General features: G+C 42.3%; 1 protein-coding gene across 1 annotated transcript in view; it reads left to right on the top strand.

Annotated features, from left to right (window-relative positions):
• GABRR2 (gamma-aminobutyric acid type A receptor subunit rho2) overlaps nucleotides 1–8,790 on the top strand; it is a 38,986-nt gene extending 30,196 nt beyond the window's left edge. Inside the window, exons 5-9 of the mRNA XM_072857853.1 lie at nucleotides 886–968; nucleotides 2,557–2,697; nucleotides 2,943–3,095; nucleotides 5,165–5,361; nucleotides 8,482–8,790. Coding sequence (XP_072713954.1) covers nucleotides 886–968; nucleotides 2,557–2,697; nucleotides 2,943–3,095; nucleotides 5,165–5,361; nucleotides 8,482–8,790 — 883 coding nt within the window. The remainder of the gene's footprint in view (nucleotides 1–885; nucleotides 969–2,556; nucleotides 2,698–2,942; nucleotides 3,096–5,164; nucleotides 5,362–8,481) is intronic.
• The last annotated feature ends 6,317 nt before the right edge of the window (nucleotides 8,791–15,107 follow it).

Below are 15,107 nucleotides of genomic sequence, written 5' to 3'. Positions count from 1 at the left end.
TGATACTTGGGCCTGATGGTGTTTAGAACACTCAGAACGTGATCCAGCTGCCCAAGCATGGGTGTCCAGTGGCGTTGGAAATGTCCTCCAAGATATCTCAAGATGTCTTGAGATATCTGCATGGGGTTGGCACTGGGCTTTAGTTGAGGAATATCTTATTGACGAGCTGAGTTTCTGTGCTGCCCCTCACTAACAAATTGTTAATGACCACAGGTTGTGCCACAGTTTAGGTGACCCCAAGGAAAGAAAATAGCACATTGTAATGAGACTGAGTTATGCAATGTTTAAATGCCACACACAACTACGGGAGCTCATTGCTACAATATACCTTCTGGAGCATATCCCCAAAAACCTTCTTTAAGTTTAGCTCATACGGCAAAATTCTGCTCTAGTTTTATAGTCAAAATGAGCAGTGTGTGCTTTTCAGGGGTGATGAGTGTGTAGGTCAGAGTAGTATTTAGATCACAATCCCTTGAACAGAAGAAAAGTTCTTTATCAACATCTGCAATGGGGAAAATGAGGAAACCTTAATCAAACTGGACATAAGGCAACCTTCAAATGTAAATGGTGAAGTTATTTTACGTTGTTGTCTTGTAGGGAAATAACTGGATATAAACCGCAGTGGAAGTATCTGTACTGACATTAATATTACCGTAATGTCCAAGATAGTATTTTAGTTTCCTGATAGGTATTGAAATTACAGCTTCCTTTGGAGTGTCTGTGTATAATCCATCTCACTTGAACTTGGTAGGCATTTTCCTGGGGATTTTATGCTGACATTATGCATAACTGCTGGCTTTAAAGCTGCAGAATGATTTATCTGTGTTTACATTCTCCCTTCATAGCTCCTCATAGAAACCAATCTTTCTCACTTTTGACTTCTAGGATCACAGTGACAGCAATGTGTAACATGGACTTCAGCCACTTCCCCCTGGACTCTCAGACGTGTTCTCTGGAGCTGGAAAGCTGTACGTTGTATCTGTGTTTCTAGCTAGACATGCTCCATGGCTGGCTGCACACACATAGACTGGACACATTTCAGATTACAGTCTACTTTAGAGCCTGAAAAAAAGGTTCACCAGAGTTACTGGGAGTCTTTCTGTTGACTTACTGTGTTGTATATCTAGCCCTTATGCTGCAGGACAGGGGAATTTGCAAGGAAAGCATCCTTGTATGAATTTTAGTAGATGGCACTCTCAAAAAATCACCAACAGAGGTGTTCAACATATGCTGGTTTTCAGCAGCTTGCTGATGAGAAATCTGGTGGCGGAAGTTTTGCTCTGTTCATTGCTTCTGACAGGAAGGTGGTGCTTTCAAGTGTCACAGTAAAAAGTTGAGTATAATGATCATTAATTTTCTCTAAATTTCATCACCAATGCGGTTTATGTATGATATAATCCTGATCCTGCAAATACTGTGACTTGGGCTCAGCTTCTTTGGGAAGGAGTTATTCTGCAGAGGAATTGATTTCAACAGTAAGATTTTCATGGCTGTTCTGTAAACTTTCTCCAGGGTGTGCCAAGACCAACATCTAATTGTTCTGAGGTCCTCCCAGCTATTTAACTGCAATTTTCCTCTACAAACAACAGAATCACAGAATCATAGGGTAACTTAGATTGGGAGGAGAGTTTTAGGTTGGTTTTGAGGTCATCTGCTCCAACACCCTGCTCAGAGCAGGGAGCTTTAGAGTGGGTTGCTCAGGGCTGTGTCCAGTTGGGTTTTGAACATCTCCAAGGTAAGGGTGGCTCCACAACTTCTCTGTGCAACCTGTTGAAATGTTTGACAGCCCTCATCCTGAAAAAGTTTCCTTTTACCTGCTTGGAAAAAAAATCCCTTGCTGCAGCTTGCATCCCTTTCCTCTTGTCCTTTCACTCTGCATCTCAGAGAAGAGTCTGAGAAAAGCCTGTCTCCATCTTCTGTATGATCCCCAGCAGGGCAGCAGTTGGACCCCACCACAGACTCCTCTTCTTCCAGCTGAACAAACCCAGCTTCCCCAGCCTCTCATCTTATGCCATGTGCTCCAGCCCCCTGGCCATCTTCATAACCCTTTTTTCATTCCCCATTCCTGCTACCTACCTAGTGCGCTAACTCATTCTTTAAGTTTTTAATTTACAGCCTTCAAATATTTCTAGACTTTTGCTTCAAATCACACCTGTCACTTTTGCTTTTATCCTTCTAAGATAGTTTGAGGTGTCTGTGTTTCCTCCTTCATCTAAATGCAGGTGTTTTACCCATGACTATTTCCTGAGTTATTCTTATCAGTTAGCAATTCCTTGTCTATGATTTTTGACATGTGATGCTCAGAAAAGTACCATTCTAGCTGTCATTTCATCAGTGTGGAGTAAAAAGAGAATGTGTTTGCCTGAATCAGGATGACCTGGATTTTTTTTTTTTGTTATTGTCCTGGTATATCATATGGCAAGATCTTTTTAACTCGCTGTTGTTAGCAAACTTATTTGTGGCATTACTTCATGCCAAAGATGCCTTTGTGTTTGTTAATTTTGTCTGGATCTCCAAGCTAAAGTCACATCACATCATGTTTCTTCTTTCCCTAAGATGCTTACACTGATGAAGATCTGATGCTGTATTGGAAAAATGGGAATGAATCTCTGAAAACCGATGAAAAGATTTCTTTGTCACAGTTTTTGATACAGAAATTCCACACTACATCGAGACTGGCTTTCTACAGTAGCACAGGTATGGCCTTTTCTGATTTAATGCTATTGCTAAAGCTAATGTTGTATTAACTACTTCTGAGAGAGCTCTTGGGATTATATATCACTGAAATGTAGTCTTCACGGTCTGGTCAATACATGTTTTGAAAGATCAGTTTCTCTTTTCACTACCCTTTAGAAATAAAAAAATCAAAAGAAAGATCTTGTCTCTCTGTGCCTACCATCCAGGCTGTTCTCACTGATTCTGGTTTTCCTCCTCTCTCAAAGGTTGGTACAATCGCCTCTACATAAACTTCACTTTACGCCGACACATCTTCTTCTTCTTGCTCCAAACCTACTTCCCTGCCACCCTTATGGTCATGTTGTCCTGGGTCTCCTTCTGGATCGATCGCCGAGCAGTTCCTGCCAGAGTCTCTTTGGGTGAGAGCAACTGCAACAAGCCATGACTGCGTGAAAACCTTTGAACGTGAAAGTTTTGGCAGGAAAGGGAACTGTTCATTTTGATGGTTAAAGATATTGGGCAAGCAAATGTTTGTTTTATCTGATGATTAGTATAGTGAAAAACTTGCAGTTTGTCTTAAGTCCTTCATTGCTAAGCAGTCCTCCTGATCTATACTTAGCTCAGGACAGAAAGGGCTGTGGTTTTAAAAATAAAGTTGGGCAGAGAAGAGAGGTTTCAGTATTTATGAGTCAATGAATCAAGATATTTCCCTGTTGTCCAGTCCTGCAGTTCTGAGACACACATTGCCATCAGTGTGGGTAGAGTTTCACAGGAGTTTAGGCACCTACAGGGAATTAAAGGCTTCTGTTTGTTACAATTTTCATGAGTGCCTTTCATGAGCAGGATCCTGCCATGTGCCAGCTGCCACAGCGGGTGTCCCAGCCCCAGTATGTGTCTTCGCAACCAGCCGGCGCTGGTGCTGTGGCCAGTGGCTTTCTGCAGGCTACCTGGAGGGTGCCAAAGTTGGGAAAGAAAGGCAGCAAGGGATCTAGTCCTATCAGCACCTGCAGACGTAGGTGTCCCTCCATCTGGTGTGCCCTGGGGACACTCAGGGCATCTCTGTAACATCAGGCCTCAGACAACAGCGGGGCAGCGAAGGGAACGTGGCTTTCCTCTCACATGTGCAGTGCTGAGGGCGAGAGGCCACCAGCCCTGAGGTGAGGCAGAGGTTGGGTTTCTCCTCTCCCAAGGGTGCCTCGCACTGAGGGTCCAACGTTTCTGGGGTAGGGAGGTCTCTCATTTGAGGGAGTGAGAAAGCGAAGAAGTTGCTGCTTGAAAATCCTGTGCACACCAATCTGCCTCTGTGGACATCTCAAAGCCATCAGGAGGAGCTTTGTCTATGTCAGGACTGGAGGAAATTATTTCAGCTGAGCATAAAAAGAGCCGATTTGTTTATCACTCCATGCATAAGTTGGAGGAAGGCAAAAATGTAATAGGAAAATTCTCTGAATGTTAATATGTAAGGCTTCCAATACTAAAAGCATAAAACTGGTATATTAGCCCCGCAAGTTTGTCTCACTTAGAGAGCTATGCACTGCAGCAAACATATGAACAGAGGCAGTCGAGAGTCTACTCCACTGAAAGAAATGTGTTCAGTAGATATTATTTTTAAAAAATTAGATCCTGATGAAAAGTGAACAACAGTAGCTGTGTTTACAGTGGTCACTGTTTTGAAAGGGCTGAGGTAGCTATGAATGCTCTTTGGCTCTGATTTCTCTATTTAAGTGGCTTTGGGAACTTGTAAATATTTTTCTCTCCATGACAATCCAAACAAAGTATATACTATTTTGCATGATTTTATCTATATCTATCTAAATATATATACACACATACACATGTGTATATATATACATATTCACACACCTATATATGTGTATAAACACAAATACATACATATATGTTTATAAACACATACACACGCACACATCTATATATATAATACAATGGTTGTTGTTCAAAGCTTTTTGATTCCCACAGCCTGGACTGTAGACAAATACTCCTAGAGGTAAAAACATAAAGCCTTTCTTTTGCATTGTTTCATGCAAAACATTTTATCATTATTGCACATCCCTTTTAGGATCAGTGGTCTAGATCAAATCCTCTTTAGCTGTGACCAAAAGTCAAGACTAGGTTGCTTTCTGGCAGTGCCTGTAACACAGATTGGTACAGCTAGGAAACAGGAGTCCTTGTCACCACCGGTCATAGCAGACCTGACTCTAAGCGCTGTGTTAAAACCCTTGAGGTTAAGGAGGGAGTTAAATGCTGTTCCTAGCAAAATGATGGCTGCTCCGTTGCTCCTCAAAACTAAACCCATCGTGCACACAAAAGTGCAGGCAGTGGAACAGTTCTGCATTGGCAGGAGAGACACTTATCACAAATTTATTTCATATCTAACATCTTTTAGAGCATCACATAGAGCATAATTTCTGTTTTTCTTGAGACAAAAGCCTTATCAGTCAATAACATTTATCTCTCTTGTTCTTTCCAGGGATAACCACCGTGCTGACCATGTCTACGATCATCACTGGGGTGAACGCCTCTATGCCTCGTGTTTCCTACATCAAAGCAGTGGACATTTACCTGTGGGTCAGTTTTGTGTTTGTCTTCCTCTCGGTGCTGGAATATGCAGCAGTGAATTACCTGACTACGGTGCAAGAGCGGAAGGAGAGGAAACTGCGGGAGAGGGTGAGAAAAACTTTTGTTTTGTTCTCCCATTTATTGCTTTTTTTCTTGCAGCTGATCTGGTCTTTATATTGACTGGTTTGTGCTTATAAATGGGAAAACACTGACATCCATGTGTGTATAATTGGATCTGTTTAGACCGCTCCACCTCAGGCTGCATTGCTAACACCAGAAAAACAGGAGTTGGTCTCATGGGTCTTCAGAGAAGCATCAGAGAAGAGGAGAGTGTGATCTGAACTGGGGAAGACTGCAACCTAGAACTGTGTGGGGATGACAAGAGGGGAAAGTATCAAATTTGATACTTCACTGCAGCTGCCACAATTGCTATATTTTTAAGCTAAAGGTGTTATTTGGAGCAAATTCCTTTCATCCATCTACAGTCAGCTTCACTCTGGAAACTGAATTCAATGGATGTAATAGTGGCGTTGTTTCCCATTACCAAATACAAACAAGTCAGCCAAGTACTTTTTACTGTGCTATGAAAGATCTTATCCTGCATCCTTGGAGTTTTTCAAGTCCTGACCAGATACAGCCCTGAGCAGCCTGAGTCTGCTGTGAGCAGGAGATAGGACCAGAGACCTCCTGAGGTCCCTTCCAGCCTGCATTATCCTACAGACCTGTGAGCCCTTCTTCTTTGTAATTAAACAAAACACCATCACCTTTTGAACACTAAGGCTTGGGACCAAATTTTTTCAGTCCTCACACACCCAGAACATCACCAGGTTTTACAGCTTCTTTCTTCCCATTAGGAACTCCCCACATTAGTTCACAGGTAACATTGGTCACCTACTGCCTTTGACTCATGGAGAAATTTGTATTTTTTTTTAAAGGCAAAAACCCCTCTCCTTTGTCTTTAACTGTATTGGAAGGATGAAATGAACTTGGGAGGGTTTGTTACTGTTCTGCTAAGTTTTCAGGAACATTTTCCCACATCCAGTGATGGCATAGCTTGTTATTTGTGTCACAAATCTGCCCTTTATTGAGTCTTGTGCATTGAATTCTATATTCAACAAATGCCTTTTTACTACACAAGGTAAAAGATTCTGTCCAGTCTTCAGCGTGTGACAATATTAATCCTCAGCGGTGGTAATGGGAACAGAGATAATAAGCAGCATTATTTGAGGGGATTGTAGCAAAATGTAGGTGAGTGCTCTTGAAGAAGCAGAAGAGACATTTCTCCCTGTAAATGTAGATCTTGTCAGCCAATGCTGCTCCCCTATGAAAGACCCAAAAAATCCTAATACGAATATGTTAGGCTGCCCAGAGAAGAGCTCTGTTATGTCTACATTAAGAAATTAAATGTGCCTGGGACCAAGGCTGATGGGCATGGAGCATCTAAAACTAAACCTTCCTTCCCTGAAAATCAGAGTGGTTGCTGTGAGCTGCTGTGGCAAATGGTCTGTGGCCAATGCTTATTACCAAACCATACATGGGAACTTTTTGGTGCTTGTTGACATGGACAAAATTCAGGCCGGAGACATTTCTGACACTCTGATAGTATTGTCAGCTGAGTTCCCATGCCCAGGGAGGCTCTTTGGCAGTGTTTAATTTATTAGTGTAGACATAGACTAAAATTGCTGCAGGGTGAAATTATGTAGCATATTTCTGCATGTATGTGAAGACGGGTGTAATTTAAGACTCTGTGGAGGTGGGTTTCTAGTATGTTAGGCTCCCTTGTCCATAGGGGTGACTGTCATCACATGTACATGAAGCCATGGTAACTGTAATTTGACCTGGGGGCTGAGAGTAAATCTGCAGAATTTCTTTCTCTGCTGGGTCCTGCAGCAACTAGCTTATTGCCGTTAACCGCTTTCCCTTCCACCCACCCACCATCTCCTGGACCTGTCATCAGTTGATGATAAAGAGCCTGATGTAATTCTTCCCTGTGTTTTTTTGGTGGGGTTTTTTTTTTGAGGTACACCTGCTTAGTATAAAATATGTCTTAAAACCCAACTGATGTTCAGCTGTACCCATGGAGTGCTCCAAAAAATTCCTGGAGTGATAGGTCTAACAAGTAGAGCAGATGGACTACAAACTTGTCATGGTTTTCTGCGCACAATCTGCTGATACCAAATCATTTGGTTATGACGAGAACACAGAAAACAACTCTTAAGTTGATTTTCAGGTTTTTCAGTAAGCAATGTGATCTGTTGGTTAAATACTTTGAAGAAAAAGCCTTGAGTGCGGAGTTTTCCAGTGGCATCCTGAATACTGCATATTCAGGTATATATACATTTTTTATATATATAAACATATATTCAGGATATATACATTTCTGTGTATATATACTTAATTATTTTAGCTGAACTTATCCTTGAAAACAAGTCCTTGGAAAACCCACACATCAAAGTTGGTGGAGGAGGGAATTGGGGGCAAAGTATTATTGAGTAAGAAAAGCAATCTGTGGGGAATCAGAGGCAGGAACTCCTAGCAGAAAGGAGGTTTTGGAGTCCATTTTAATTGCATACAAATATGTAATCCATATTGCTGGGGCAGAAAACCTGCAGATTTTAAACCGTAAAAGACAGTATTTGCTATTCAAAATTCTACCTGTATTCATTGGTTTTTTTAGACTTGTGGGATGCATGCTGGTGCTGCTGAAGTCAATGCAAGTTTTGACATTAACTTCAACAGAGCTGGGATTTTACATTAGGCTTTTAACTGGTCCTCTCCTTGGTTTAAAATCAGATTTACAAAGAAAACGTGTATCTGTGAAACCAGAACTTGGCCCTTTTTTTTCCATAACATGTACTGGATAAGCCATTTCCACAGATAAAACTGCACCTTGTCCTTGAATATTTATAAACACAAAGACTGAAAAATAAGGAATCTCAAGACAGCAAGGCTGAGCAGAGCTAGCTAAGAAAACCTTTTGGTTAGTTTTTATGTCTGCTAAAGCATTTCTCTAATCTTTTCTGAGGCTGCTTGTCCAAACAGTGTAGCTAAACCATGTCTCTTCCTTTTGGAACACAAGCAAAAAAAAAGTGACTTTTTTGTTCAAAGAGAAACTTACAGTATCTCAACTAACATTTCAAGCTCAACTCTTTGTTAATAGAAAGGCATAATTTCTGTTGCTACTGTGTTCTTCCAGTGTTCAGCTATATTTCTTGCTTATGTTCCTAGTTTCCATGTACGTGTGGAATACCTCATTCAAAAACTATGATGCTGGATGGAAACTACAGTGAATCTGATGCCAACAGCCTGGCAGGATATACAAGAAACCAGATGGTCCCAGAGGAAGAAAAACAAGAAAAGATGGTTGTGCACTTAGCTATGAGCAATGAATCTAATTCATCAAGGAAGAGAGGCCTGAAGGGCCATGTGGGCTTGCGCATCATCCAGAACACTCATGCAATTGATAAATACTCAAGATTAATATTTCCAGGCACCTATATATTTTTTAATTTGATATATTGGTCTGTCTTTAGCTAAGCATGCTGGCACAGCAGTGACTGAAGCAGAAGACATTTACAAAACTCTCTTTTGTTGGTTCTTTTTCAGTCTAACCTGGATGCAAAGCCAGAAAACTGATTATTTTATTGCTTCTTTGGAGGATAAAAGGGAGGACACATCCTCCAGTGGGCAACTCCATGCACAGGCATCATGGAGGAACCTGCTGTGCTGGTTGCTTTCTAACCCACTCCCCAGCTCCCATTTGCTTTATGACACATGTCACTTCTCATACTTGAAAATATGTGCTCACCATTCACCCCAAAGGTGCTGTATGTTCATTTGGGGCCAGCCACACTGGTGGTGCCTGCTGTGCAATGGACAACCAGAGACAGTGCTCATATGGGCTGTCAGGGATTAGACAAATGCAGCTTGCAAGGGGAGGTCTGGACAGTGCGTCTCCTGTAAGGGAACTGAATGAGGTCTTTCCTTTCAAAATCTCTGCTTTTCAGCAAATCCTTTTATTTTTCTTTGTCATATGAACATCATATTTCTTTCCATTGGTTTATGAAGAAGACCTCCTTTTAGGGTTCAAATTCTGCTTTCTCTGGATAAGACCTTCATCAATACCATTAGGACAGTTGACTGGCCAGGATCAACAGGGTTGGTTACAGAGTGCAGGTGGTATGTTTGAGTTGGTGGTCATTTTTTTCCAGATTAGAAGTAAGGAGTGATGATGAAGCAGAGCAAAGAAACCCACAGACTCGCAGAAGATGGCTCCCAGGGTGCATGGATAATAAAAACAGGGAGGTTTAGGCATGTGTTCTCCATATAACTTGAGCACAGCACATGATATGTAGCACGTGCCCTCTAAAATGAGAAGGGAAGCTGATGTGTAGCATGTACAGCCAGCATGTGGTGAATGGGCAGTGTCTCTGGGACCATCACTTTCTCTCTCCAGAAGCAGAAAACAGTGTTGGGGGCAGACTGTTGGCTTTCAAGGATTTTCCTCAACCCTGTGAGGAAAGTGCAGCTCACAGAGAAACTGTATATCCCAATGTGCCTCTCCCAGTCAACACATTGTCCTTCTGTCCAGGCATTTTGGATCAAGAGGGAGAGATGTCTGCCAGAACCTCTCTCTGCAAAAACATAAGCATGTCAGAGATTAAATGGCCAAGAATAATACTGTGGGATTCAATGAGACCCTGTCTGGCCTCTGGCTCCAAGGCTGATGTAAGTCCTTTGAAGCTGTTGGAGAGCATTGTAACAAGCTTCTGTGTTTGGCATTTCATTTTTCATCCCGTGATATCTCCCTTTCGTTTGCTAACAGCGCTGACAGCAAAACCCAAATGTAGAAACATGAGAGCAACCGGACAATGATGTCCAGGTTCGTGTGCTCCTTATTTTTAGAAAACACCATGACTTTTGGCTGTGGTGGAGATTATGTTCATCAAAACATATTTGGTTACCAAGCTGAAACTCAGCAGGGTGGGCAGAGCCTGAAGTGTGAAGACCCAGGACTGGGGTTAGAAGCTGATTCAATTATAAGATTAAGTTATACATCTGACTGGGGTTGGGCCATGAAGATTCAGATAAATCACATGAATAAAGGAAAAGCAAACAAAAATAGTAATAAAACTGTAACTATTTGTTGGCATGTGAAATTTTCTGCTTACCATAGCAGTAATTCTTTTGTCCTAAATCTCAAGGGATGTAGAAGATGGCAGGGAAGTGTCAACTCCAGGCTGTCAACAATACCCAGGTTTTCCCTTGAATATTGCTCAAATATTGCTGCCTAAGTCATACTAAGGGTATGGTAAGTCCACTGACTTACTGGAAACAAAATTGATGAGAGAAACTAAAATTAAGAACTGTGTTCCCCTTTCATCAGCCATGTTAATAACTGCCATGAATGGAGTTCTATCTGGTCATAAAAGTAAGAAAATACAGTCCTGAAATTGCTGGCAAGAAGGGGAGCCATGGAAGGACAGTATCTGAAAGGAAGGATTGCCCTGTATCCCAGCCTGCCACTTCTCTCCTGAGCCACCAGGTCAGTGCATTTACCACACATGGCTCTTCTGGGAGCTGAAACCTGGATACTTCTCCCATCCACAGATGGAGATCACTACAATAAAGATGCAAGAAATATTAAAGGAATAGCCCACTCATCTTTTGCGAGGTTAAAGCCTGGACGTAACAGTGTGCATTCTTCAGCACTAGCAGTTTTGAGTGTGAAGCAGGAACCAACGCCGTGGCTGGCAGCGGCACAGAGCAGCGAAGGGACCTGTGCTGGGGGAAAGCAGCAGAACTGCACCACGAAGTCACCAGCGTGAAGAGTGAGAAACTCGGTTCCTGTGCCCCCCGTTTTGCCAGTCTTTCTGCATTACCCGTAGCACGTGCCATTTAACCTCTCAGTGCCTTGTCTCCTCCATCTGGAAAGTGGGGAGCAATAACATTTACCTACCTCATGAGGTGCTGAGGGGCTTAACTTGCTTAACTAGCACGTGTGTGGGGCACAGTTATGATTTCTGAGCAGGTCACCCAGTGGGAATCCAAAGGCTTTTGTCTTAGTTACCAGTGAGTTCTTCAAATGTGTCCTCTGAATCAGTCCAGCTGGAAGAAAGCAGCTATCTCCCCCTCCTTATAATGATATTAAGCCACATAACTCCCCCGCATTATAATGATATTAAACCAGAGATAAATGTAGCCCAACAGCCAAAAAATGAGCACTGTCAATGAATAATGCCTCCTGGCATACAAAAAAAAAAGAATTCCTAGTGCTTTACTTTGCCATTTGTTTTTTTACATCTCCTGTTCCCTTAGAAGTTATGTGGCAACGAAGACAGTCCTTTAGATCCTATCATCTTTGTACTAGTACTGCCTGTAGTTTAAATGCTAGCTAATAAACATCTTCTGGAGAGGCTACCTTACTGTTATCTTATATGCATAACTGATAGAGATTGATGTCTGTTTCTACCAGACACAATTATACAGCCTATAAAACCATCAAGGAGGGTATTTGTCCATTAAAGGAAAAAAAAATCCCTATCTTAGGCACCACTTACACTTATTATTCATTAAAACAATAGATGAAAAGTATAGATGCAAATAAAACCAAGACATCTCCTTCAGGCAGCATATGAATTGTATTTTTCTGCTTATTAAGAGGAGAGTGGCTTGGCATGTAGCTAGAACAAATATTTGAAGTGTGGTATTGAGAATGTGTTTCACCTTTCATCTCCCTTGGATTACAAGAGAGCACAGTCCATGAGCACAGTCTAATTGCTAGTTGCAAGATCCAACCAATGTTTTGAGAAATAGTGCCTGAAGCTAGGCTCTGAATACTGTTTGATGGATACAACACAATTCTGTGAAGCACTGAGCATCTGGACAATTAACCTACCGAAGGACAGGATTTTCAGAAGTGCACAAGGGATTTGGGCAAATGAAGGCCACGGATGAACACACCTTCTCTGAATAACGTGGCCCAATTGCGAAGAGAGAAAATGTCGGCCCCGCTCATTCTGTGTATGGCTCCATTTTACTTTTACTTCCTTCTAACCAGATTATGTCTTTGAAAGAAAGTAACTCTATATAGAGATATGTACACATATGTATAATGTATATGCAGGCAGCATATAATGAAGGAAGACACTGTACCTATGTTAAATAGTGTACATATTGTGAAATTGTAATATATTGTATGTAAATTACCATTTATTATGCCCAGAGAACTTACTATGTTGAGTTGAAAAAAGGCTCTTATTGCCAGCCAAGGGCCAAGAAATTAGGTATTGGCAAAAACTATGGGTTCTCTCACATTTTCCTTCTGGAGAAGTTTGCAAGAGGGGCTGATGCTAAACTGGTTGTAAAATAGGTACAATCCACTGTGCTGATCGCTGTAATCAAACCTGGTAATAAAATAACAAATGGAAAGGGTGGAAAAGGGTCCATTTCATGGTGTGAACTTTAAAATGTGATTTTAATTTTGTTTGGAGATCTGTTACCTATGAGCTAATGCCCAGGGATAAAGGATTTGAATAAACACCTCATTTGTAATTGATTTTAAATAAAAAGCATCTCAAAAGGTGGAAGAAATGTAGTGTAAGAATGCAAGTACTTTGAAGTATGCAAAACTCCTTGGGAAAACTGAGCTGTTAATTACAGCTATAAGCTACAGAGACCTTTTGTGAAAACTGCAGCCCACAACTGAAGAAATTTTAATAATTACTTTACATTTAAGGGCACATTTTCAAAAGACCACATGGCAGGTATATATCTCAATCTCCATTTGACTATAAATGAGAACTTGTCATTTAATTCCTCCTTTGTGCCTTTGAGATGATTGTCTCCACACTTACCAATGGAAGATAAAACCGCTCTGAGGTCCCGGCTGCCCGATCTCAGCTATTATCCCTGATACAGACAATGGGACTAAAGTAAATGCGCACGGGCAAGGCTGATACCCGGACCACTGGATAATGGCTATTGTCTGTCAGATTTCCACAATGAAGAGATTACAGCAAAGTACAGTCTAACTAAGTGAGATACTGCCCTGCTGAAATTTAAAGAACAGAAAAAAGTATTTAAAAAACAGCAGGACTTTAGCACTATTAAAATTAAAATGTAATCCAGTCTCACACTAAGCTGATTAATTCCGTCACAAAAATGACATTTGAAATAATGTATCGGGGTCACTACCTTCCTGGTCAGAAGAATTGCCATTTCAGATGAAGTGAAAAGGGTGGGGAGGGAAATCGTGCACAAGCACGGGGCAAGGCACCACTCTTGGAGTCCAGCTCTTGCGGTGGTGCAGGGGCGACCAGGCTGAGCAGAGTCCGCTGCGGAGGCGAGGATCAGAGGACCCAGCTTTCCCAAGGCACTCGGTGCCTGGTCATCACATGTCACCATGCAGCACTCCTTGATTTGGGCAAGAAAAAGCTATCCTCTGCCAGAAGCGGTGGGATCCCCATCAGCCGTGGGGCAGTCGTGAGGGGTGGTGTTGGAGCAGGTGATATAGCTGTTTTGGCTAGAGGTTTGGGTTCAATTCTGGCCACATGTGTCATTAGCTGGTCCTTAGCCAGGGTTTCACGCAGGAGCCACATGCCTGCGGCAGCCCCTGGCAGAGAAACACCTGGCAGAGACCCCTCCACACCAACACAAGGAGACATGCACCGTCCCCAGGTGTCCCTCCACCTCCCGGCTCGTCCTGCCAGCACCGGAGAGATGGGGGCTACATCATCGACATACCACAAAAAGTGTCCCCCAGCCCTCCCTTTGCAAGGGACCCAGGAACCAGGAGAGCCCTGCATTGCCCGCTCCTTGGAACAAGTAGCACAGCCCTTAGCAGATAATTTGACACCTGATTTTTAAGATTTCCTGCCTTTGAGCAAACGCATAAGACTCTCTTGGCCACTTGTCCAAATTGGACTTCTCCTACAAGTCTTTTAGGGGTCTCTGAGTGTGGATATGCACACTTGCAACCATAGAAATTAGCTTAGGAAAAGTCCCTGGCAACTCAATCCATGCAAAATGTATATAAATGATGTGAAAAAAAAAAATTTACTGCTCTACTTGTCACGCAGATTTATAGAAGAAAATTGTGTGTTTAGCTTAGAGGGAATTCAGAGAGGGAAATGAAAGGCCAAGTTAATTGTAACGACAGTTTGAATTACTTGAACAAATATATTTTGGGAAATGGGACAGAACATTAGAGCTGTAAAACTCTCTAGCCTCCTGGCTCTTTCCATTTTATCTGGATTTTTATTAGGGTCCAAATTCATTCCAACCATGACATTTTAAACCTTTCTTATTAAGGTGCATAATGACCACATTTTTATAGGTACAGCTGGGAAGAGACCTTCAGTGCCGCGCACAGATCATAATTGCAGCAGCCTCCAAGTAAAAATACTGCTCTTTTTTCATCGAGAGTTTCAGGAGAGCTGCCATTCCACAAAATGGGAAAGGCAGAGTTATTCAGCCGTTAGGCAAGGAGACAAGACACTCTCCAAGGAGCCAGACAAGAGAAAGACCATATCATTTGCACCAGATAGTAGCCTGGCATCTAACGCATATTGCTAGGTGCTCGGGTGCGGTGCTGAGGAGGTGCTAGGTGCTGAGTGCTGTAAGACTACGTGGTGAGGAAAGGAAACTCCTGCTTGGGCCAGATCTGGAGACGCTAACCCTCTTGGATGGTCATCGCCCTAACCATCACCCCCAGGCATGACAGTGACACAGATGCAAACTGCCACCCTGGGGAAGGTGACAAAGGACGTTTCCTCAGGGCTTGGTCCCACCTCCGTGAGACCCTTTCTTTGAGGGGTCAGTGTCTGCCTGCCCCAAACAGCTCTGATCTGGGC

This window comes from Ciconia boyciana, chromosome 3, assembly GCF_034638445.1.
Source record: "Ciconia boyciana chromosome 3, ASM3463844v1, whole genome shotgun sequence".
NCBI classification, from domain to species: Eukaryota; Metazoa; Chordata; class Aves; order Ciconiiformes; family Ciconiidae; genus Ciconia; species Ciconia boyciana.
Note: the sequence above shows the minus strand (reverse complement) of the source record. Positions and strands in the feature narration are given on the sequence as shown.